Genomic DNA, 24,077 nt, shown 5'->3' on the forward strand with positions numbered 1-24,077 from the left:
ATTTTAGATCAATTGTATATCAATAAAAAGTAAAAAAAAATTACTTTTTATTGATATACAATTTGGTATTTATTGATATACAAAAAAAATGTTTATTCAGTGGAGTAGGTTTCTTGTATAAATATTCTAGATCCCCCAACACACACATATATGCAAAAGACTAGAAAGGAAAGAAGCCCTATCTACCCTTTCCATAAAGCTTTATTTTTTGTATTACAAAAAAAATGTCCCCTGATTGCAAATAAGTTAAAGAACTAGCAGCAGAGAGTTCTTCCTCTCCATCGAAAGAAGGCTGCGGGACTCTGATGCACAGAGCTTCCGTGGCAAACCAGCAATGGCAGTAACCAAGCTAGCATAGGAAAAGTCCTCCTGGTCACTCCTGCCCCAGGTGGAAAAATGGGGTGGAGGAAAAGGGGAGCTAGGAGTCTCTACTCTCCCTCTGACGTCACCCTGAAGTATAGTGCAATTCTAGCTGTAAGTGTAGCATGCAGGCTCTGCACCTATGGAAGAAATACATTTTCTATATCAATGTACATTATAAAAAACTAACCCAGCAGGTTAACTTTGTTGGCTTTCTTCCTCTCTTGGTCCATCCTCTTACTTTTAGTGAGACCCCATCCCTGGTCCTCACTTGCCTCATTTCTTCCCCCTCGCCCTTACCACACAAGCTGCTCAGAGAGCTCCATCTCAATTTTCACTTTTGCTGTTCCTCCCATCTCATTCTCTGTTTTTCCCCACAATGCTCTCTCATTCTTATTCTAGTTTGAGAGCCATCTAAAGAAGACCCCTTCTGATAAGCTGGGCTCCACTGGCAGTTTTTTTGAGAGCTGGAGGCCTGGGTAGGTTCTGACTTGACATTGAAATTAGATGGGGCCCTTCACCCATAACCTGGTCCTAGGCTCTACCATCCTCAGCTATGATGGCACAGGTAGTCAATCCCCTACCTGTGCTCCAGGGCCCATTCCCTTCCCTTCTCCTAAGACAAGGGCCTTGCTTCACTGTTGTGCTCTTTCCTACCAATATTTCAGACTCCTGCTCCATAGTCAGTAAACAGGCTTCAGACTCTCCCATCTAAAACATTCCCTAACCCTCCTGTAGTTCACATATCCTTCTTTCCTATCTCTTTTTATAATAAATTATTCCACAGGCCAGTCTCTGCTGTTGTTTTCTCTCTGTGTCTCTTTCTTTCTCCCCCTCTCACAGACATAGACACACACACACACACACACACACACTCAACTTCCCTCTCCCTCTGGCTCTCACTTTCGACTCCTTCACTTCTACTCACCGCGGATGCCCTCTGAAGTCAGGCCACTGCCTCCAATGTGGCACTGCAGCTCTGCCGGAAAAGCCACCAATAACCTCCTAATTGTCAAACCCTTATCGCCATCTTGTTACTTCTTTTCTCTTTCACATGTAACACCATGCCACTCATTTCTTTGATTCTGAGTGTTCTCTCCTTCTCCTCTCACCCTTCTGAACACTCTCTTAGTTACTTTTGAGGTCTCCTCTTTCTTTCTTTACCCCTTAAATATTAAACTCTTAATTTGTCTGAGATTTGTCCTTAGCCTGCGCTTCTCCTTGTTCCACATTCTTTTTCTCAGTTCCAAAGCTAACTGCTCTCCACTCCACCTCCTTAACCCAGACCTTTCTCCTGGGCCCCAGGTTGACGTCTTTGGTGGTCTCTGCACACTTTACTCCCCCCACACTCAACATGGACCACGTCCACAGTGCTGCTCCTCCAGATTTCCCCCCGGGTTGCAGTCCCACCAGCCAGCCAGGTACCTGACAAAGAAACCTGGGACACGTCTCTGGCTCTATTCTTGCTTTGCTTTCTGTAGTTGTTGGTACTGTCCTCTTTGGTCTGATCATTTCTCTACGCACTCTCTCAACTCTGTTCTCCTTATCCATATCTCTACTGACTCATCACTTCATGTCTATATGGCTTCGAAATACTGGTCCCATCTTTCTTTTCTATATCCCATTCTATTTATCCATTACTTGTTGATGGCATAATTATATTTATTTTTTTACTCATAAAAATAACATCATTGAATTATTTTTTATATGTAATTTCATTTGGGTGGGATTTTCTTTTTTAAAAAAAAACTTTATTTTTAGAGAAGGGGAAAAGAAGGGAGAAAGAGAGGGAGAGAAACATCGATGCCTGGTTGCCTCTCCTGCATCCCCTACTGGGGACTCGGCCCACAACCCAGGCAAGTGCCCTGACTGGGAATCAAACCAGCAACCCTTTGCTTCACAGTCTGGCATTCAGTCCACTGAGCCACATCAGCTAGTGCTGGGCTGAATTTTCTTAATAATCTATTATAACATGGCATATATTTTAATTTGGTACTAAGCCTCCATGACAGTAGATCAGGAAAAATAACATAATATTTCAGTACACCTATGTTTTCTCCTAATGTCCTATGCAAGTAAAATGTAGATTGCTCAATCATATTATACTTACTATTAAATGAAGTAGTCTGTTCAAAGCAATACTTAATCCTTTCAAATGACATGAATTTTTCAAACTTCCAAAACACTTGGGACTGAGCCTACTGCTAGTTTGCTCTTTCCACTAACAGGAAAATTAGGTTGCTTTCCTGAAATTAGACTTAATTATTTATAAATGGCCTTGACTAAGCCACATTTATACAGATATGGTCACACCAGTCGATATAATTTATTGTTTTAATACAAGTAACACTCTCTCATTGTGGTGGTAAAAATGAAAACAGAAACAAAAATCAATTCTCTTTGATAAAATCCTACTTAACAACTAATTCTTAGTGTTGCTATGTGAGGGTGTTGTTTAAGCATCCTGTATTGCCAGTAATAGACTTGTTAACTTTAAGATGCTCTTATCCTATGATGGAGAGAGAGGGAACAAATTACAAAGTGTCTAGAAGAAATATCCCAGACCTGGAAGTCAGGAAATGTGGTAGTCTCAATGCTAAAGCTAAATATTTATCTTCTTGGATCCAAAGTTTATTTATATTTTTATTATGTTATTTCAGAGATTGGGATATGTCTAGTTAGTGTGTTGTGGTCTTCTTAAACATGACTTTAAAAATGTATAGTGTATCTCACAGTGAACAACATCCTAGAAATGAAATCTAGTACTTGACATTGGGTGAAGTATCTATTTCTTTTTTTTTCCTTTTATCCTCACCTGAGGGCATTTTTTCATTGCTTTTTAGAGAGAGGGAGGGAGGAGGGAGAGAGCGAGAGAAACACCAATTTATTGTCTCTCGTATGCACCCTGATGGGGGATTGAACCTGCAACCTAGCTTTGTGCCCTGACCAGGAATCATACCCACAACCTTTTGGTGTACCAGACGACACTCCAATCAACTGAACCACAAAGCCAGGGCTGAAGCACCTGTTCCTTAATATTTCCATTTCCTAACTTATAAAATAAGGGATTGTTACCAGAACATTCTTCCTTTTGTAAAAGTATATGATTAGGACAGTCAAAAACATAATGTGGCCAATGCCATAAACATTTACTGGGCATTATATTAGTGTATGAGAGGGTTTAAATAAAATAAAATACTGTAGTTTTCCCTCTAGGAAAGCTGCAGAAGATCAGGGGAGATGCAGTCCCAAAACTCAAAGTGTTCCTGACAGTCCTCAGCAACTTTAAATGCAAGTAAAGAACATTCAGTTTAAGTATGCAAATGCTGAGAATCCTGGCAAAAGAAAAAAAAGGGGGGCTATCACCTGGAAAGAGTCAATCAAGGTCAGAAGCCTGGGAAGCCAGGCACCTTGCAGGCACTGCCTGCTGAGTCTGCTGGCAACAGCAGAATCCCCACAACCAACTGGGAGAAACTTCCACCCGCACTGCTGGGAAAAGCTAAGACTGAACACAGGGGCTAATGCAGATGATCATTTGCGTTCACGCAGAGAAGACATGGGCTCAGATCTGAAGAGTGTGTCTGTAATAGATGCAAGATTCTGTGTAATGAATTATGAGGGGAATGTTTGGAAATCAGAAACCAAATGGCCTTTTGGAATTGTGTAGGGCCTGGCTAACAATCCTCCTTTGGATCGTACATTCATCATGTTCCTAGGATGCTGCTCAAAATCTGCTTCCCTCCTCTTACACATCTGCCCGAAGACCTGTAAGGGACTGACACATCTGCTTGTCCAGCTGCTAGCCCCTCACGTGCCCTTTGTCTCCTGTTCTTTGTCTTTTCACTGTGTTGAGCCCCTTCTTGAAGCTGGGCCCATTGCTCTCCTTGAAGGCAAACCAGTGTGGTGGGGGTGGAAACGTGTGGAGGTTGTAGGTAGGCTCCTGCATTTAGGCTTAAGATTCATAGAACGGAGAACACATTAAACAAACCTCTGAGTCTCCACCTCCCAGACGTAACCATTGTTTACACTGTTCACTCACCCTTGCTTCAAGAAAGTTCAAATCCTTGCTTGTTTCAAGTCTCTTTCTTCTCCTCTCTCCATGGGGAACCACTACCGTGAATATGGTGTGTATTTCACCAGTCAAGTTTGGGGCAGCTTAACTCCCACTTTTAGAACTAGAAGTTATGTTAGGGTCTAAGCTTTTCTTATTTTAAAATAATGATATTAAAGCCTACAGGAATTAATTAATCCAAAGCCCTTTGCCCTCCTTCTTCCTCTCTCTTTCCTTCTCCCTCTCCCATTCTGAATTTATCCAGTGACCACTATTTGCTTATCTATGCTATAAAGACTTTTTTTAAAAAAGAAAAGGAAGGAAGGAAAAAATAAAAGAAGGAAAGAGAAATGTGGTGTATTTCTCTTATCAAGAAAGGGATGTTTACATGGGAAACAGGAAGTGATGCCAGACAGTATAGGATTAAAGTTTAACTCCCAATATGATCGGGGCCAAGTACAGAAGCCTTAGAAGGTACGTGCACCATCTCAAAGAAAAACGTCAGTGCTGACTGGGTGGCTGGGGAAGGTTCTGTGGCTGGGGACCGTGGTGGGTGGGCTCATTTCGAGCCAGATGCAGAATGAAGAGGAAGTAATGAAAGAGAGGTCACAGCAAGGTGTGCTGGGAGTAGTGGCAGGTGAGCTTAGGAGAATGTGGAGGAGACAGAGTGCAGCGTGACCATGTATCAGCTAGAGAATGTTTAACCTAACCAATTAGTAATTATCTCTTTTTTTCCCAACCATGATATCTAATAAATGGTGATAGTTGAAGGAAGATACTAAGTAGTGAAAGGGCACGTTGCTAAAGCTTTTTAGAAGAGGGCTTTGTCTCAGAAGCTCAGATATGTGATCACTTTAACCAGCATCAGCCATGTGGTTTCTAATGGAAAAAAAAAGCAAATAAACTAAATGTTTTAAAGGGCCATTGTAATTAGGTATGTTCTATATTTAAAACAGTATGTGCAGTCACAGTAAAATATATGGAACCAGGATATATTAAATTTAAAAAACATAAAAAAACAAACATAATAAAGTAAATTTTTTGTTATAAAAATATATGCACATAGGAAAAAGACTGAGGGAAAAATGCACCTGAATATGGTGCATCATCAACAATGATGATTTCTGGGAGCTGGAATCCATCGTTTTTGACTTCTCCGTTCTTGTTGCTTGTTCAGATTTTCTAAAATCCCTTCAATGAACATGTTTGCTTTTGTAATAAGGGAGAAAATTATAAGAATGGCAAACCATAACAGTTATATATTTTTAAAAAACAATCTGAATCTCATGTAGCCCAAAATAAAATTATTCTTATTTATGAAAAATAATTTCACTGGTTCTAAGAACCTGGGGTGTGATGCTCTCGGGGTCAAAATTTCCAAATGATGACATAATTGAGAAAACATACACTCCAAAAATATAAGTAGTAAAGAATAACTGATGAAGCCTTAAGACCTGAGTAAGGTAATGATTTCAAGGCGGAGTAATCCCTTTAAGAAAGCTGTGCTGTCTAGTGCACTCCTTCAAAGGGACAGTCTGGCTTGAGAGGTGGTTTATATACTGTGTGGTCTGTTGTAGTCCTTTGACATGCTTGTGTTTGATAAAGTATGCCTCAGGCAACCTTCTCCTTTAACTTACTTTGTGTAAAAAGAAGTATGGGACTTCTGCCAAGATGGAGGCATAGGTGGAAACACTGCTTTCTCCCACAACCAAGTTTGAATACAACAAAGGTTTAGTAAACAAAGACACAGCCAAAGAACAGAAACTTGAACTATACGAAAGTCCAACAACAACCAACCGTTCAACCGGACTGGTAAGAGGGGCGGAGCCAGCAGCAGAGCAGGGTCAGGCAGGAAAGATTCCCCTACTCCAGGCGCCCAGGCAGCTGGGGTAGCATTGGGTGGACCCAGTGAGGGTGCAGGGCAGCGGGCTGGCCACGGTCACACATTCGGGTGCAGATAAACCAGCAGAAGAGTGAGCAGTGAGACAGACTGTGCAGGCCCCAGCAGTAGACCCAGTGAAGGCACAAGGCAGCAGACTGACCATAGTCGCACATTCACACGCAGTGGGATGGACTGAGAGGGCCCCGGCAGCGGGAGGCAACAGAGGAGACCACCATTGCTCCCCTTTGACCCCGCCCCCACATACAGCATCACAACCCAGTGACTGAGTTGCCCCGCCCTGGTGAACACCTAGGGCTCCGCTCCTCACACGTAACAAGCATGAACAGTCCAAAATATGGCTCAAGAACTCAAAGCCCCAGAGCCGATAACTCTAACTGACCAAGAAATAGCAAACCTCTCAGATGCATAGTTCAAAATACTGGTGATCAGGATGCTCACAGAACTGGTTGATTTTAGTCACAAATTAGAAGAATATATGAAGGCTAAACTAATTGAAATGAAGGGAAATGCACAGGAAACCAACAGTGATGGAAAGGAAACTGGGACTCAAATCAAGGGGGTGGACCAGAAGGAAGGAAGAAATGACCAAACAGAAAAATATGAAGTAACAAGAATTCAAAAAAATGAGGAAAGGCTTAGGAACTTCCAGGACATCTTTAAACATTCCAACATCCAAATGATAGGGGTACCAGAAGGGGAAAAGACACAGCCACAAGTGGAAAACTTATTTGAACAAATAATAAAGAAGAACTTCCCCAGTCTGGCAAAGGAAATAGACTTCCAGGAAATCCTGGAAGCTCAGAGAGTGCCAAAGAAGTTGGACCCAAGAAGGAACACACCAAGGCACATCATAATTACATTAGCCAAGATTAAAATGAAGGAGAGGATCCTAGAAGCAGCAAGAGATAAGGGGACAGTCACCTACAAAGGAGTGCCCATCAGACTGTCAGCTGATTTCTCAAAAGAGAACTTACAAGCAAGAAGGAGCCAGAAGGAAGTATTCCAAGTCATGAAATCCAAAGATTTCCAAGATTGCTCCTATCCAGCAAACCTACATCCAAGATTGCTCTATCCAGCAAAGCTTTCATTTAGAATGGAAGGACAGATAAAGTGCTTCTCAGATAAGATCAAATTCAAGGAGTTCATCATCACCAAGCCCTTATTATATGAAATGTTAAAGGGACTTATCTAAGAAAAAGAAGATGAAAAATAGGAACAGTGAAAGGACAGCAAACTCACAGTTATTAACAACCACACCTAAAACAAAAGCAAACCAGGAGGACAGCTAGATCAGGAGCGGAAACATAGAAATGGAGAACACATGGAGGGTTAGCAACAGGGGAGTGGGAGGAGGAGAAGGGGGGAGAAGATACAGAAAATAAGTAGCATAGACAGTAGGTAGAAAATAGATAGGGGGGAGGGCAAGAATAGTAGGGGAAATATAGAATCTAAAGAACTTGAGACACGTGGTCATAAACTAAAGGGGAGAATGGTGGGGGAGGGGAATGAAGGGGAGGGGAATAGAACAACTGTAATGGTATAATCAATAAAATATATTTTTTTTAAAAGGAGAAGTATGTGGAGGGGGGGGAACCCAACAGTATTTCTTTCCTGAAATAGGCATTCCTCAGATTTTTGCCACTAGATTACCAATAATTTGGGGGAAGCTCCTTAATCATTTGGAACTTCAGAGCCCCCTAGAAAATGGAGTACTGAGAAAGTTTTCCCCCAGCCTTAAAATTCTCTAGTTCTGTGATTATGACCCAAGTTCTCATTCAGATTGTCATATGTATCCACAAACCATTCTGAAAGAAATAAGAATGCCAAATGAACCACAGTTTTACCTCCATTTGCACCAAAACCTGTGTTTGGGGGTAATGAAAATCCACTACTCTATTTGAATTGAGTGTCCATTTATATGCGGCTGATGACCTGATCAGTCCCAATGGAAATATTTGTTTTGATTTACCTGGTAGGACTTTAATTACTGTAAATACACACACCCCAGCAATAGACTTGATTAGCATTCCCCCCGTGTGTGTGTGTGCATGCGAGTGTGTACAGAATCAAAAGCAGTAGAATGGCTTTGGTGGCGGAGAGCAGCGAATGATGTCAGCTCTGGTCACAGAGTGACGAGAAACACAGGTAGGATAGCATCAAAAATGACCTTTACCTAGTCCACATATTTGCCCATTTAAATAAATTTTGAAAAAGCAAACAAATTAAAAATATAGACCAGAGGGGCCCCTGTCAGCATGAATGACCATACCATGCCAGGACTAGATGAATAATCAACTCAACTCCATGTGGGTGACAATTACATCTTTAATCCACAAAATTTGCTTTTGAAATTCTAATCCTTTGTTCCTTAGCTAACATTTAACTTCTTAGAAGCTAAGCGTCCTGTAGTATTTGACACATGCGGGAGTCTGGATAACAGAATACCATAAAAAGTGATAGCTGTTGCTTTCACTTTAGCATATTATTGTCCTTGCCACCCATATTCCCATTCTCAAAATTGGTTGAGTTTGGATAGATACTTTGGAATAAACTTTTAAATTTTCTAGTATTAGGAAATGGAGAGAAAAAGATCACAAAAAGAAATGCTCAAAGAAATGAATGATTATCTTCTCTCCTCGAACCAATGACTAAGAATGAAGATAAACTCCTCCTGACCTCCCATCTTCTGTGCCCCACACGTGGACCCCTCTGGGAGGCTCAGCACAGAAGCATGTGTGCATGGGAAGTGTGTGTGAGTGTGTACACATACACCCAGACAGAGTAGTAGGAAAACCCATAATTAGGTATTCAGAGACATATGACATAGAAGAGGGGCATCATTTCCTACGTTTTTATTAAAAGAATTAATACTGGAGAGTTGGGAGAAGCAGCACAGTGAGTTTTTCCTGAAACATTCCCCAAAGCAAGCTCACTTTTTTGACTTGATATCACTAGAAACAAAAATGTGAACTTTTTGTGTAGGTCAGTATCCCCGGAGCCCAGGACACAGAGAACGAACCTCCAGAGCCTACTCGGGCTGACTGGCTGGCCACCGCCCCTTCACCTGAGCCTGCCACCACCCTGGGGCCATTGCTCAGCATCCCCGAGAATGAGGCAGAGGGGCCAGAAACAAGAACTCCCAGTCCCATTTTGAACTTGGAGTGGGAAAACGTGGTGCACAAAGGTAAGCTATCTGTGAACCAGCTGCTGCGTCTACATGTGAAGAAGGCGCAGAGACAGTGTCCATGATCTCTTTTAGAGAGAATGCATTTTCATTGTAAACAGTGTCGGACACAAGATCATTTTCATTTTATTATATAGAAAATTGAAAAACTGACTGGCTGCAGAACGACTCTGGTCAAAACTTCTAAAGTTCTTTAGTTATTATTGTTATTATGTTATTATGTTTGTTATTATTGTTTTTCATTTGAATGTCTTTACAGAGGGTTGTGTTCTTGTGTTCGCCATAGTCCCTACTACTCCCTATTACACTACACTCAGCCATCACATATATAGACATTTGACTTTTGAACCCTAGGTTGTAGAAGAGGAAAAAGAGCTAGAACCTTGGTTCATTAACATAGTTTCTATAGAATTAATATCTACAGATATTAACCATTAGGTACAGTTTCTGAAGAACAGTCCAGGAAGACAATACCCTTGCTTAAAAGAAGACAAGACTGGCTTGAAAACAAGTTACACGATATCATTTAGTTATCATTTTTAAGAGCAAAGGTAGTAAAAGTCCACTGCTTCTTTCCAATTGGTTTAAGAAGTGTTCATTTAGTTTCAGAAGTAAGTGAATTGAGGCGTACTTCAAATCCAGGGAAATGATGAGGAGAGATAGGGGCGGGCTGGTTGTTATACTGAGAAATGAAGCTTATGACACATGAACCAGCTCACAGAACCCAGAAAGCAGCCAGTATCTTTTTGGTCTTTTGGCTGCTTCTCTCTTCCTTGGGTAAGAAATACGAATTCTTCAGATGGTGCACTATGCAGCACCATGAAATAAAAAGGGATTTAACAAAGGAGTTTTTGTTGTAGCTTTTCTTTGCTTTCTACAGCGGATGTATTCCTGAAACTTGCTTGTATACGGACATAAAAGGTCGTGTTTTTATCACCCTGCAGGGGCTCCTCTTTCTAGAAGAAAATTGTGACATGAAGGAAAGCCCTTTGCTTTATTTTTTGTAACTTAAAGAGATCTTTCTTTTTTAGAGGCACAAAGGCATGAGATTGCGGTGGTGCTTTCTAGAAACAAACTAGAAGGAAATGTGTGTGGAAAGCCAAAAACCATCTTCATTCCAAATATTAATTGCATTTTTAGTCAATTGCAAAGTAAATTAGGAAGTTCTGTTTTTCTCTCATCAACTAATCCTCACAAGAATATTAGCCAACGAAGGCTCACAGTGTTATGCTTTCAAAGAAATACGAATTTTTAATGAGGTTTCAGCAAGACAAGAAGTTTTATGTTTTCAAAGGACTGTATATTTAAGGGTGGATTTTTAGGTGGTGGAGGAAATGTTTTGGGTGTTAGAGAATTCTTCTTTAACTTAGACAGTATTCCCCTAGTTGGTGTGTCAGTGTGCATGGAGAACAAAGTTTATAAAGCCTTTATTTTTCACCTTTTCAGTGAATGAAACACCTATAACAACACATTGTCCTTTTTCTCTACCTAGACCGTAGGTGTTTAGAAGACCTAAAGCCCGGAAACTGTAGTGAGTACGTGGTGCGGTGGTATTACGACAAACAGGTCAACTCCTGCGCCCGCTTTTGGTTCAGTGGCTGTAACGGCTCAGGAAATAGATTCACCAGTGAAAAACAGTGTCAGGAAACCTGCATTCAAGGATGAGCCGGTAAGCCCACCTGTAGTGAGACCAATCTACATCTCCATCAAGTCTAGAAAGAACCTTTATCATTTCAACATATTCACCCAATACAAACCAAGCACCATATTCGATTGTATAGTGAGTATTTACAATGTATAAACACAGTTGAATCCTGATAACCACACTGGGATGTGGATGTTATTAACCACTTTCATAGGTAAAGAAGCTGATGCTCTGAGGGGTTTAGAAATCTGCTAACAGTGACCCAGCTGAAAGATGGGAGAGCTGAGGATTTGACTCAGAGCCGTGAAACCTCAATATGTAGGTTCTAGTATCTACTTCACAACCTGCAACGCGGTTCTGATTCCTGTTCATTCCTGTTCTGTGTATTATGTCAGGTTAAACTCCTTCCCCAGCCCAGCACCCCCATTCCTTCCTGCTCCCCTGGTCCCATCCACCCACTTCAGTTGCTCAAACCCCTCACAGCCACACCAGCAGCAAAGGGGAGGTAGGTGGTGGAGAAGGACCTGGGTTTGGGAATCAGATGTGATGGAAGTATGTTTGTACATAGGGGGCCATAAGATGAAGATATCCTGCTTGAACGAAACCAGCAGGATGGAATGGTTCTGAGAAACGGGAGGTGCTGGGATAGGAGGTGGAGTGGTGTGTTTAGGTTTTTCCCCACTTGCGGTAAAAGTGAATAAAAAACCAATCGGAATTAAAATGACTTAATTCACATGGATTAACAGCTGTCACTCTGCACTCCCCCAACATGTTTGGTAAAAAACCCTTATTGTGTGTTAAAACTACATATTGAAAACAAAAATTGGAATTTAAATAAAGGAACTTTTCTCATCCTGCCTTGGAAACATGTAAATAATGACTTTCAATTCTAGGAGGATAGAAAAAGAAGGCACTAGGCAGCCAGGAACTACTTAAAACCCACATCCACTCGCAAGGAGGGCATTTTAAAGAGGGGCCTTAAGCTGAAAAATGAGCCACCAAGTTGAAATACGGCCCAACAGAGTAATAGAGAAATGGATGTGTCATTTTACAATAATTCTGTGACATCCCGTCTGGGAAGATCATCAGTTGTGAGCTACGCTCAGACAGCACTTGTGTCTATCTCATGGCGTCCTTCTTTCTTTTTTCAGGCCTATGACCCGCATTCAAGGTCAGTGGGACAAAAAAAAAAGCACTCAAGGAAAAAGGTGCTGGAAGAAGAGCCATCTTAGCAAAAATAACTTTGTGTAGTTTGGTTAAATTTTTATGATGTAATATTTGATACTCCAAAAGAATATAAACAATATACATGTCGGTTTAAAAATATTATCATAAGATGAATACTAGAGAATACTTCACACAGAGAATGACCAAGTGTGACCAATTCTACTGGGACTTTCTGTGCACCCCTCTATCGTCCTAGCCTCCTAGTTCTGTCAGGGATAATTCATCTTGAATTTTGTGTTTACCATTTCACTTTGCTATTGTTTTTTATATGTAATTTTGCAGGTAAGCCCATATATATATATATTTATATATATATATAAACAATACATAGTTTTACCTATTTTAGAATGTTATAAAAATGGTATCATACTTGAGTCTTTTGCAACTTGCTATTTTCATTCAATATTATAATTAATCCATATTTTTTACCATATGCATTCCTAAAAATATCTACATGTGTTCTTACAAATTTATTATTTAGGCATTTTGAGCTTTAGAAAATTTATTTCACAATATATAATTCTTTGCAACTTGGTATGTTATTACATTACAATTCATTTACTTTCACAGTTGTATATTTGTGTGAATCTATCATGTTTAAAGATTGTCTTGTCTATGATCAATTACACTGTTTCTGTTTATTTACTTATTTTTTACCGGTTCATTGGCATTGCTATAAATACTCCTATGCACATCTTTGGGTGCACATGTGCCAGTATTTTCCTAGGATATATACCCCAAAATAAAATTGCTGGGTTGCAGAATATGTAAACATTCAAAAATAGTATGTCATACGAAATCAAAACATCTTCTGAAATGTTTGAACCAATTCATTATAAACTCTCACCAGTTTTGTTATAAGAGTTCCTTTTGCTTGATATTCTTGCCAATACTGAGTATTGTCAGATTTCTTTGTTCTGTTAATACTGAGTAGAAAATGATATCCTGTTTTGTTTTCACTTTCTCTGGTGACATTTTGCCATATTTATTCACCATCTGTGCTGCTGTGGCTGCTATAAAATGCATGTTTATCCCTGGGAAATAATTTTCTGTTGGATTGTCTTTTCCTTGAATTTTGGGGAGTTTCTTATCTTTTCTTCAATTAAGTTATTTGTTCATTATTTGTGTTGCCAATATCTTTGTGGCTTGTCTTTTTCTTTACTCTTTTCTTAAGTCAAGAGATGCTCTTGATTTCAATGCAGTCTCAAATTTACCCATTTTCCCCCTTAAGGCTAGTACTCTCTTCCCTTGCTTAGGCTGATCTGCCCCTCAGCCACCTTTCTTGATGGGGAAACTCCCCCCAGGACAAGAAAGGTTTGGTGCTGGGTGTTCCTCTCTAGATTCCCATCTCCATGGCACCTTGGTAGTTTCTAGGTGGTTGTTTTTGCTTTGTCTTTTTAAGTTGTCCTCAGCACGGAAGTGGATCTGAGCTGCATACATGGCCATTGCCACACTTTATTGCTGTGGGATGGGCGGTTTGGGGTATTTTCTTAATTCCTGGAAGTCCAGCAATGCATTAAAAAGCACAGATTAGCCGTCATGTGGTTATTGAAAAGCAGACGAACTCTTTGGAGTATCTATCCTGCTAGTTTGCTGGAAGCAGTAGTACTTATGTTCCTTTTCCCAGCTTGTCACAACTCTGTCCACACAGAAAATTGATATGAAAACATGTTGTAATATTGACTTGGGTGCTTCTCCCTTTGTCAGAAACATCCCACTCCTGCTCCTTGATGACCAAACCTAATACTTCAAGGATAACTTGCTGGCCTCTCCTCCTCCTCTGTGGGACTTCCTCCTCCCATGCTCAGCACTGAGGGCCCAAATCACCCGGCTTATGCCTCCATCCTGCCCCTAGCCTGAACTGCCTTGGACTTAGAGCATTTGTGTTGGTTTTCGTTTGCCACTCTAACAAATTGCCACACATTTAGCAGCTAAACAACACAAATGTTTATTTTACAGTTCTGTAGGCCAGATGTCTGATGCAGGTCTCACTGGGCTAAAATCCAGGTATCAGTGGGGCTGTATTTCTTTTTTTTTCTTTTCATTTTCACCTTTTCCAACTTCTAGACGTGTAGTTTCCTTGGCTCATGGACTGTTTCTCAATCTTCAAAGCCCGCAACCACAGGTTGAATATTTCTCAGGCTGCCATTGCTCTGACTCTGACTGCAGCTGAGGAAGGTTCTCTGCTTTAAGGGCCCCTGTGCTTAGATCTGGATAATCCAGGTGGATAATCCAGGCTCAGCTTCCCATCTCAGAAGGACACATCTGCAGATTTCCTTTTGCCATGTAAGGTAACTATTTAAAGGCAACTAGGGAATGGACGTTGTTGCCACAATTGCTCCCTCAGTCACAGCATCTGTATCCTCTGCCAGCTCTCTGAGTTCAGGAGCAAAGATGTGTCTTATTTATCTCTGTGTCCCTAGTTCCTGGCCTATAGGAAGAACTCAATTCATTTTTAAAAATATTAGAACTTTTTAAAAAAATTACATAAATAGTTAATTACTTGGAGGCCTGGCTGGTGTGATCAGTGGGTTGTCTGCAACCCAAAGAGCCCCTGGTTTGATTCCCATTCTCAGGCACATGCCTGGGTTGCAGGCCAGGTTCCCAGTAGGGGGTGGGCAAGAGGTAACCACACATGGATGTTTCTCTCCCTCTCTTTCTCCCTCTCTTCCCCTCTCTAAAAATAAATAAATAAAATCTTTTAAAAAACAGTTAACTACTTGGAAGAAGAGAATAGAAATATATAAGAAAAAAAGTATGCCAGTTTAATAGGAAAATAAGAGAAAAGTGGTACGTCAGTGAGTAAAAGCTCTTACTCTGTCCTGTGCACTTCGAGACTGAGAACACCCTCCTCCCCTTCTTCCCCCTGGATTAGCAAAACAAAGAGAAAAGTCAGAGGGAGTGTTGTCTAGCTAGAAAAAGGATTCAAGAGGCGTAATCAAACAATCTGAGGACTAATTCTGGGAAACAGAGTGAGGATTTATGTTTTTGTATGCAGCTAGTCAAAAAGCCAATAAAGATGGAGAAGATATATGGCATTTTGTTCCTCTGTTGTCCAAAGAAAAAAGGTCAGACTATGTACAAAATGTGCTAGAAACAAGAATGTATAGCATCTATAAGAAATCTCCATTTAAAATTAAGACATTGAGAAACTTTTAGTATTTCATCCAGTACTAAGGATGTTCAAGAATTTTAACAATGAAAACAGTCCACTGAAATGTTAACATATCTCAGGCGATCATTCTGTCATTCAGTTGGAACAGCTTTGCCAACTGTAAGAGATGCTCTAATCAGGGGTCTGCAGAGAGTGGTAAATGCATGCAATGATTAGACTTCATGATATTGGTCTCAATGTTTATCCTAAACACAACAAGAAGTAAAGGAGAGAATGAGAGAAAAATATTTGCAAGTAACACATAACAGAATTGTTTCATATCTCTAATAAACCAAGAGATCTTACAAGTCAAAAAGAATAAAAAGGAAAAAATAGAAAAATGATTCAGATTGCCAGCTCAAGGGAGATGGCCAATAAACCTTCATTAACTGTCGGAGAAATGCTTGCTAAGTATGTCTGGGGTGAGGCTGGAATAGCCACAGGCAAGTGTGCTGAGTAACCCTGGCTGAAAACCAGTGAGGAGACATCAGCACCATGCTACCCTCCAAAGAGTAGGAAAGACTCGACTCTTTGACTATCTGACTGTTTAACTTGGGATTTTAGCAACTTTTTACTCCCTTTTTCTCCACAAATCTATAATTCAATGTTTTTTTTTTGTGAATAGCAATGCAATGATGGATTAACGCTGTTGAAGTGTTCAGGATTTCCCCTCCTTATATTTTTAGTGTAATGTCACTAAATTCAGTCATATTTTAGATAATGTGTATGATCGTCAAAGCAAGAACAGTCCCAAATCATATTTCACACATATACTTATGGCACTTTGGGTTTTTAAAAAATATTGAACTGATTTGAATTTTAAGGGCATTATTTACCATTTTACAAAATTAATATCTTTGAAAATATTTTTCATTTAAACAAATACATTTAAAGTCATACCAGACTCCGAAAGTTAGCAATTTTTGAATCAGGTTAAAAAAGGAAGGGCTCTTAGAATCACCAAGAACCTTCTAGTCCTATATCTCCTGTATCAATTGCTTATGCCCTTTATACAAATACCCTAAGTGACTGGGTACTCTTGGGGTGAACATTTCTGGTAGGACAATGACCTGAGCAGCCCCATCTCTGGGTAACACCAACCTTACTGCTGTGCATGCGCTGAGTATCTCCTGTGGCTTGCACCTTATGAAACTCCTACTCTGAGCCGTGGAGCCTTTTGTAACGATTGTGTTGTTACTGTAAGACTGGCGATATGTTCTCTTTCCTTACAGCTGCTTCAGCAGCTTCTCCCACTTCCCTGGCTCTCTGACCATCCCAGCCTCTATTTCTGAGTGTGCCCTACAGTGTGTGAGGGTTTCACAGTGACCCGAGTAGGGGAAAGGAGCAAAGTAACACGTCCCTTGTTCTAAATAGTATATTCCTATAGAATATTAGAAACCCAGGATAACTGCCACAGTAATAGAAGACATGGGACAATTTACCTCTATCTTGGAAGCAGAAAGGAACAGAGGAGTTACACAGCAGGAATTCTAAATGGTAAAATAGGGCTTGGGCATTGCAAAGACAGCAGGGCTTCTCTCCATTTTCCTCTCTGAAACTGACTGCAGGCTTCAGTTGTATTTCTGCCAGTCTTCAAATTTGCCCTTAAACTCTGTGCTCACAGTTTCTTAACATTATTTTTAACTCCTAACAGAATTCTCCAGTTATTTTCTTCTTCGAGTATTAGTTAGTGTTATCTTAAATTTAATATTTGGCTGTTTTCCCTCTCTTGCATCTTAATGAAGAGAGCTATGGTTTTGTCAGTAGCTCAAACTGGCATTTTTCTTGAATTGTTCTATTATGAATAAATCTCTGCTCAGACTTGCTTTCAGCTCTTTAAAGCAAAACAGAACATGTCCCTCCTGGGGGCAGGGACAAAGCCCTTGCCTTTATGTAATTGTCTGATCTCTAGTCTTCCAGGAAATAAATATTGGAATGTGTAGACTTTCCCTGTGGTGCATGACTTTGTTATTAGAAAAATACTCAGAAATACAGTAAAATGGACTAAAATTGTGCCTCTTCAAATTTTGGAGTGTTACCAGAGCTCTTCCCATGCTAAAAGTGAGAGGCTAAATCTATTAAACTTACTTTGGACCCCTCTACACCTTCGTCACAAACCAGAATCCCTTTGTGTTCCATTTCTGTCAATGGCGCAATCACCCAGCCAGTGACACTGTGGTGAGACACCCCCAACTCTTTCCTCTCCCCCACTGCCCCATATCCAATTGCTCAATGCACCTGGTCTATCTTTCTTCTTCCTGTTCCTCTCTTCCCTGTGTCCATCATTTCTTCAAAGTTTGCCTTCTCATCTCCAATTTTTATCCACTCAGCACTGTGGAGTTATGGTAAGTGGGATGCAATCCTTCTCTTTGCAAGGCTTTAGGCATGCTCCAGCTTCTTCAAGATACAGAGTTCACTTTTTAGCACAGTATTCGAGGTCTTGCAGGACCTCACTGCTGCTTACGTTGCTAATTTATCTCCCTTCGGGTCCTTATACATGTTCTTTGATTCGGCTACCCTCCACCATTTGCTACTTTTTGAAAACACCATTCATTTCCTTTTGGGAATCTTCCCTTCCCTCCTTCTCTCTCTTCCTTACATCTTCACTTAGCGTTATGGAATTCATTCCTTATCAGAAAATATCTACCTGAGTCTTTTAAGACCTTTGCTACTGTTCAATTTAATCAATTCATTTTTGTTGGGCCCTTAAGTGTTTCCAATGTTATGTTATTATGACCAAATCTTCATTGAACATCCTTGTACATGTTAGTCTTTCTGTGGGGACGGTATATCTCCAGGAGATAGTCACACATGAAAACTGTAAGGACAAAGAGGAGATATTTTTGACAGGTATTTCAAAGCTCCCTCCTTCAAGACTGCACCAGTTCACAGTCCCCCATCTTAGCCTCGGGCATGCTTTCTCGCTTCCTCACCATCACCGAGTGTTGTCAGTTAATCAGGCTTTGTTTATCTGATGGTTGAGATGAAATCTCCCTTTAGTTTTAATCTTTATTTCTCTTTCAGTTTTTCATTTCATAATATTGTGAAGTGTCTTCATATGCAAAAGGGTGTATTGGATTTATATGTAAAAGAATTAGATTTTCAAGTGAAATAATCATATAAAAGCCTGCGTATCTACCATCCAGCTAAGGAAAGATTATTACCAATATCACTGAGGTCCCCTTTAAGTTTGTTCCCCAAACAAACAGAGCCAAAACCAACTTGAAGATAAGCAGTCATGGCGATTTGGGATACCCGAGGTTATGCCATGAGTTTCCAGAAATTACTGTGGCCAACAATGTGCTCTGTGGATCCCAGCAGTTACCCTATCTAAGGACATGCTGTGAGTCCCCAGAGTTTGCTCTTGGGTGCAGCTCAAAACAGGACATCTTGGGGCAGCCAGACTAGAAGGGAGCACAAACACTTGATAAAGAGGCACTGGAACTCTGTGGGTGCCTAGCTCAGCCCTGTGGCCGTTAGGGATGCAATGCCAAGTTCTAGAGACCACCAGAGACCTCATCCTGCACAGGAACTTGTATCCCTTCACGTGTTCAGCCTGCTGCCACTCAGATTGCCCAGGGTAAAACCTGGGTGTGGTTGTAGAACATATTCATTTGGAACTTCCTCAAGAACCCAGGAATGCCTGAGAATTGTTCCAAACTCCGTCACAGAAAGGAACAGCAAAGGAAAGGAAAGCTCCTCATCATTTCCTACACTTGAGTCAAGTGCCAGGCAGGGCTGAGCTCTGTGACAACCAAGTCTAGATCATGTAGCACCTTTTGGTCCTAGGTCACTTCATCCGAAACAGTTTCTAACCGAATGCTATCTGGCACATTCCTTGGTGTCTCGGGAAAGTAAGCAGAAAAAGACGTTTGTTCATTCACACAACTGCCTGCTATATGTCGGGTACCATCTTGGCTGCCTGCTATATGTCGGGTACCATCTTTGCATTTATGAAGCTTGTTTTCTAGTGGAGCAAACACAAAAGAGCCACATAAATGCCATGTTGAAATTTATCTGTAAAATACTCTGATGTGCTCAGTACTAAGAAAAAAAGGTCCATTGTCCTAGCAGAGCACATAGCAGATAAAATACCGCAAGAGAGAGAGCAAATCTTCAAAGCTGTGGAAGATTATAATTGTTTGATTACAATAATTATTTTTTAATCCTTGTCATGGACCTTGTAGGTGGGGTTTACTTTCCATACATTTGATTTTGGCCTTGGCTATTACTTTGCTTTGGATGGTGGAATGTGTATAGGTGTGAAGTAAGCCGTGACCGAGCAGAAGCTTGAAGTGTGTTTGTGTGCTTTGGCCCTGTGCCTGTTGTTCTGGATCCTCACCAAGACACTGGCGTGTCTCCTTCACCTGGGCTTCTGGGACAAGATGCACCTGGGAGCCGGGCCCAGGCAAGTCCAGCTGAGACCAGGCAAGTTGGTTGGGCCCAGCAGAGCTGGAACCGACTGCAGCCCTCATGTCACGTGAGCAAGAAATAAACGTTTTTATCAGCCATGATTTGGAACTTTTACAACCGTGAAAGTTGACACATACAAATTTCCACCCTCAGGCTTGCCTTGGCTGTGGATAGGAGGCTGGAGCCCCGGGCCTGGCCAGCATGTGACAGAGGAGTGAGGTTACAGGAGATGGCTGGGACTCTTCCCGTTTAGGAAAAGGCTCTGACATGGCTACTGCTGCAGCTTCTTAGAGGAGAAAGAGAGAGATGGAGAATTTTGCTTCCCATCAAGATGTAGTAACATGGACCAGATTTATCTACATTCCTAGAACAAAATGGACAAAATATAAGAAACAGCTTACAAAACACTGCAAATCAGTTAAGAAAGAGCAATGATCCCCAATGGGCAGGAAAACCTATAATTGCCCAGCCTACTGATTTGAGCATTTCCAGGCTACAGCACAGAGGAGGGCAACTCAGGCAGAACCTGTCGGACTCCCCGGATTGAGGAGCTGCGAGTCCAGGAAGACCACGGTGACCAGAAATCTGAGGACGAGGACAAACTACTGGAAGGGAGAGACGTTCGCAGAGCAGGAAGCTGAGAGAGCTGCGCAGGGTTGCTCTTGAGTAACCACGAGTGAATGCACACAAGGAAACGACCCAAAACTGGGAAGGGAACCAACTGAAAGGATTAGAGGCAGCAGGGCCAGGTGTGAACACTGAACCAGGGACAGCGCCTGTAACACCAGCCTGACGGGAAAACCTTGAGATTCATGGACTATGGGGTGGAGAGCGTATTCTGGGCTGCAAAATAAGAGCCAATGAATTTAAAAGAATTTGAATCATACCAAATATGTTCTCTTATCACAATGAAATTAAGTTATAAACCAAAACCAAACATATACTTGGAAAAAATCTCAAGTATTTCAAAATTCTATAAAGCACTGCTAGATTCGTAGGTCAAGAAAGACATCACAGATGAAGTTAGAAAGTACTTTGAATGACATGAAAAAAAGTACACAGTGCATCGGAATGTGTGGCATGCTACTGAAGTAGGACGTAGGGGAAATTTTGCAGCACTGAATAGCTATTGGAAAAGAAGAAAGGTTTTGAATCAAGGACATAAGCATCTCCTTTAAGAACCTAGAAAGGAAGAGCACGTTAAGTGCAGATTAAGTAGGAGAAAGAAAGACAGACCAAAACGGAAACTAATTTTGGAATAGAAAGGAGAAAATAAATGGGTATATACATATTTTAAAACTTATGAAATTGTATACTTTAAATAGATGCAGTTTATTGTATATCAATTATATCTCAATAAAACTGTTAAATATTTTTTAAAGCATCTTGTGGGAGGAGTGGAGGGAGGAGAGAGGAGGAAGGGGAGGGAGAGGGAATTCTGCAGAGGCTAGACATCCCTAATGTGCCCAGCATTATAATATTTTAATATTATGCATTGTCCCTGTCTAGAGGTAAATGTAACTATCGGTGACTCGCATGTGATCAATCAAATTAGCATCCCTGTTCTGGAGAGGCACTGGCTGTGGGAAAGGGGGATGGAGATCTTATCCTCTTCTTACTCTATTGCTTAACCCACAAATGTGCTGGCAGAGTTCCACCGATAACTGCAAGTCTTTCTGGAGCCCAGCTTCACGCTCTTGTCCCCAGGTCTGCCAATGGCGTCCCAATGCGGCCAGTCTTCCAAGCTGACCTTCAGCCCTCACTTTCACATCCCATAAGTCACTGAGTCCTGCCAGGTAGCCCTCAGAAATCTCCCTCGAATCTATCCCCTCCTCTATGCTCTAACTTCTTTGAATGTTCTCCTTATGTTTATTCATTGCTGGCCAATTAATACTTCATGGAACTATGGAAACATTCTTCTAGGAAACAAATCAGATTATTTTCAAAGCATTCCCCAGTACGTGCATAACGAGGTCCAGCCTTTGCAGCAGGGTTTATAATCCCATTCACAGTCCAGCTTCCATTCTGCTCCATCAGCCCCTCCCCACCTGGGGCTCCAGCCATTCTGCTTACTAATCCCCAATGTACGGGGCTGGGTTTGATTTTGGTATTTTTGCCTTTGTGTCTTCATGCCTGCTGTTTCCTCTACCTCTTCTCTGCATGACAGACTCCTACATATTCTATAAGATTTGGTTTCAATATCATATCCTGAATGAAGCATTTCCTAATAGTCCAGAAAAAAATGAGCCCTCTTGTCCGACCCCCAAGTAGTATTGCCCTCATGGAATCTACTAGTGGAGCAAGTAAGGTGGTAACTAACTGTACCCTGGGGCAGTGGACCTGGAATCCCACAGTGGTTTGGGCTGGGAGAAGTCACAGAGATGCTGCCGTAAACAGCAGTAGAAAGAAGAGAGGGGACTGCTTCTGTTAGAGGGTGCGGTGCCACCTTTCTGAGAGCCTCATAGAGATGAAGAACATTTTTAGAAAGATAACAATACAATATGAAGGAGAGTCATTTTTCCTTAGAAGAGGCATTGGAAGCAAACAGAAATATGTTCTGGGCATTTAGAAGCTTGCAATTATTAAACCCATCTGCCTAAGAAAGAAATAATTTGTTTACTGACAGAGGGATTTGTATTGTTCTGATGAAAACTATAATGAGGCATTTTAAAAAGGAGCTTACACCCTGGCCAGTGTTGCTCAGTTGGTAGGACCACTGGTAACCTAAGGGTTGCAGGTTCTATTCCCAGTCAGGGCACATACCTAGGTTGTGGGTCTGACCCCCAGTCCAGGCATGTGCAGGAGTCAACCAATTGTTTCTCTCTCTCTTTCCCTTCTTCTCTTTCAAAAAGCAATTGTTAAAAAAGTCCTCAGGGGGGATAAAAATAGTAATCATAATGAATAATAATTATTATAAAATAATAATAATGAATGAATGAATGAATAAATAAAAATTTTAAAGAGGTTCATGCACCAGGGACAAGAAGGACACTGGTCATTTTGTTCTAATGGCCAGTGTGGCCAAATGCTAACTAAAAGCCCATGCACACTCTTTTCAGTTAGTGTGGACATTATAATTCATATTAATAAATATCCATCCCTGTGGAAAACCAGTCTGGTGTAAGCAGAAGTCAGGAGATAAGTTTCTAAATTCAGCTTTGCTAAAAATATTGGCAAATGATTTATCTGGTGTGTTTAATTAACAACAAAAAACAATTTTTAATATCTTAAGACAATGAAGCTTTTAAAATTAACTCTATCGAAATATTTATATTCCCAATACCAAACAACTCTGGCAAATAATTTTTATATAAGTTTGGGCACAAAGAGGTGGAAAGTTTTGACCACTATATGCTTGTTATCTGTACTTTCCTAGAACTGATAGTTTAAAGTTAATGAATCTCTCTCTTACATTTCTTTTCCCCAGTACACATCCTACCCCTCCTCAGGTCGTTTGGTTTTATATAAAGCTTCAGTGAGCTTTCTAAATGAATGAATATTCCATAATTTTATTTTGCAAAAAAGACTCTCAAATTAATTGCTATAGGATATTGAATGGTATTTGATTTTCTGCACCATCAGATGTAGTCATTAATATGTTAAAAGCCGTGAATTGGACTCTGGTACTTTATAGATGATTTCTTGAGTTTCCACTTCCACTGTGGAAAAATCTGTGTTTTCTTCCCAATTTGGACAACATTGTATGGCCTTTCAGGGGAGGGCTTCTTTATTTTTTAGATTCTCATCATTTAAAAAGACTGTATCATACTAGAAAAGTTCTTTTCTAAATATTTGTGCTTATTTTTAAAATTAAAAAGCCCAGACTTTGTCTAGATTCCTCACTAATGAACACCCAGACCTTGCTTGGACTCCTTTCTAATGAGTACTTTTTTGGTCCCATCAATTCTTCACAAATTTATTGTTTCTTTGTCTAAAAAAGCATATAATATGGGCTAGTTCTCTCTGAACTTCGTTTATGATTCTCCCATGCACACAATATCAAGCTGGTATTTCTCCTGTTAATCTAATCTTGTGTTTATTGGTCCAACCACGGAAGTAAGGAGTTGGTGGCGAATTTCCTCCCTCCCCCAACAGTGCCTCCTTGTTGGCAGGGACTAGCTGGGCCGATTAACTGGAAGG

General features: G+C 40.8%; 1 protein-coding gene across 1 annotated transcript in view; it reads left to right on the forward strand.

Annotated features, from left to right (window-relative positions):
• The window catches only part of COL28A1 (collagen type XXVIII alpha 1 chain), a 157,317-nt gene extending 144,175 nt beyond the window's left edge, over nucleotides 1-13,142 (forward strand). The window contains exons 34-36 of the mRNA XM_037046418.1: nucleotides 9,297-9,498; nucleotides 10,991-11,167; nucleotides 12,295-13,142. Coding sequence (XP_036902313.1) covers nucleotides 9,297-9,498; nucleotides 10,991-11,163 — 375 coding nt within the window. The 3' untranslated portion in view covers nucleotides 11,164-11,167; nucleotides 12,295-13,142. The remainder of the gene's footprint in view (nucleotides 1-9,296; nucleotides 9,499-10,990; nucleotides 11,168-12,294) is intronic.
• Nucleotides 13,143-24,077: the final 10,935 nt, after the last annotated feature.

This window comes from Sturnira hondurensis, unplaced genomic scaffold (genome assembly GCF_014824575.4).
Source record: "Sturnira hondurensis isolate 20B ecotype Veracruz unplaced genomic scaffold, ASM1482457v3 Scaffold0005252, whole genome shotgun sequence".
Classification (NCBI taxonomy): domain Eukaryota; kingdom Metazoa; phylum Chordata; class Mammalia; order Chiroptera; family Phyllostomidae; genus Sturnira; species Sturnira hondurensis.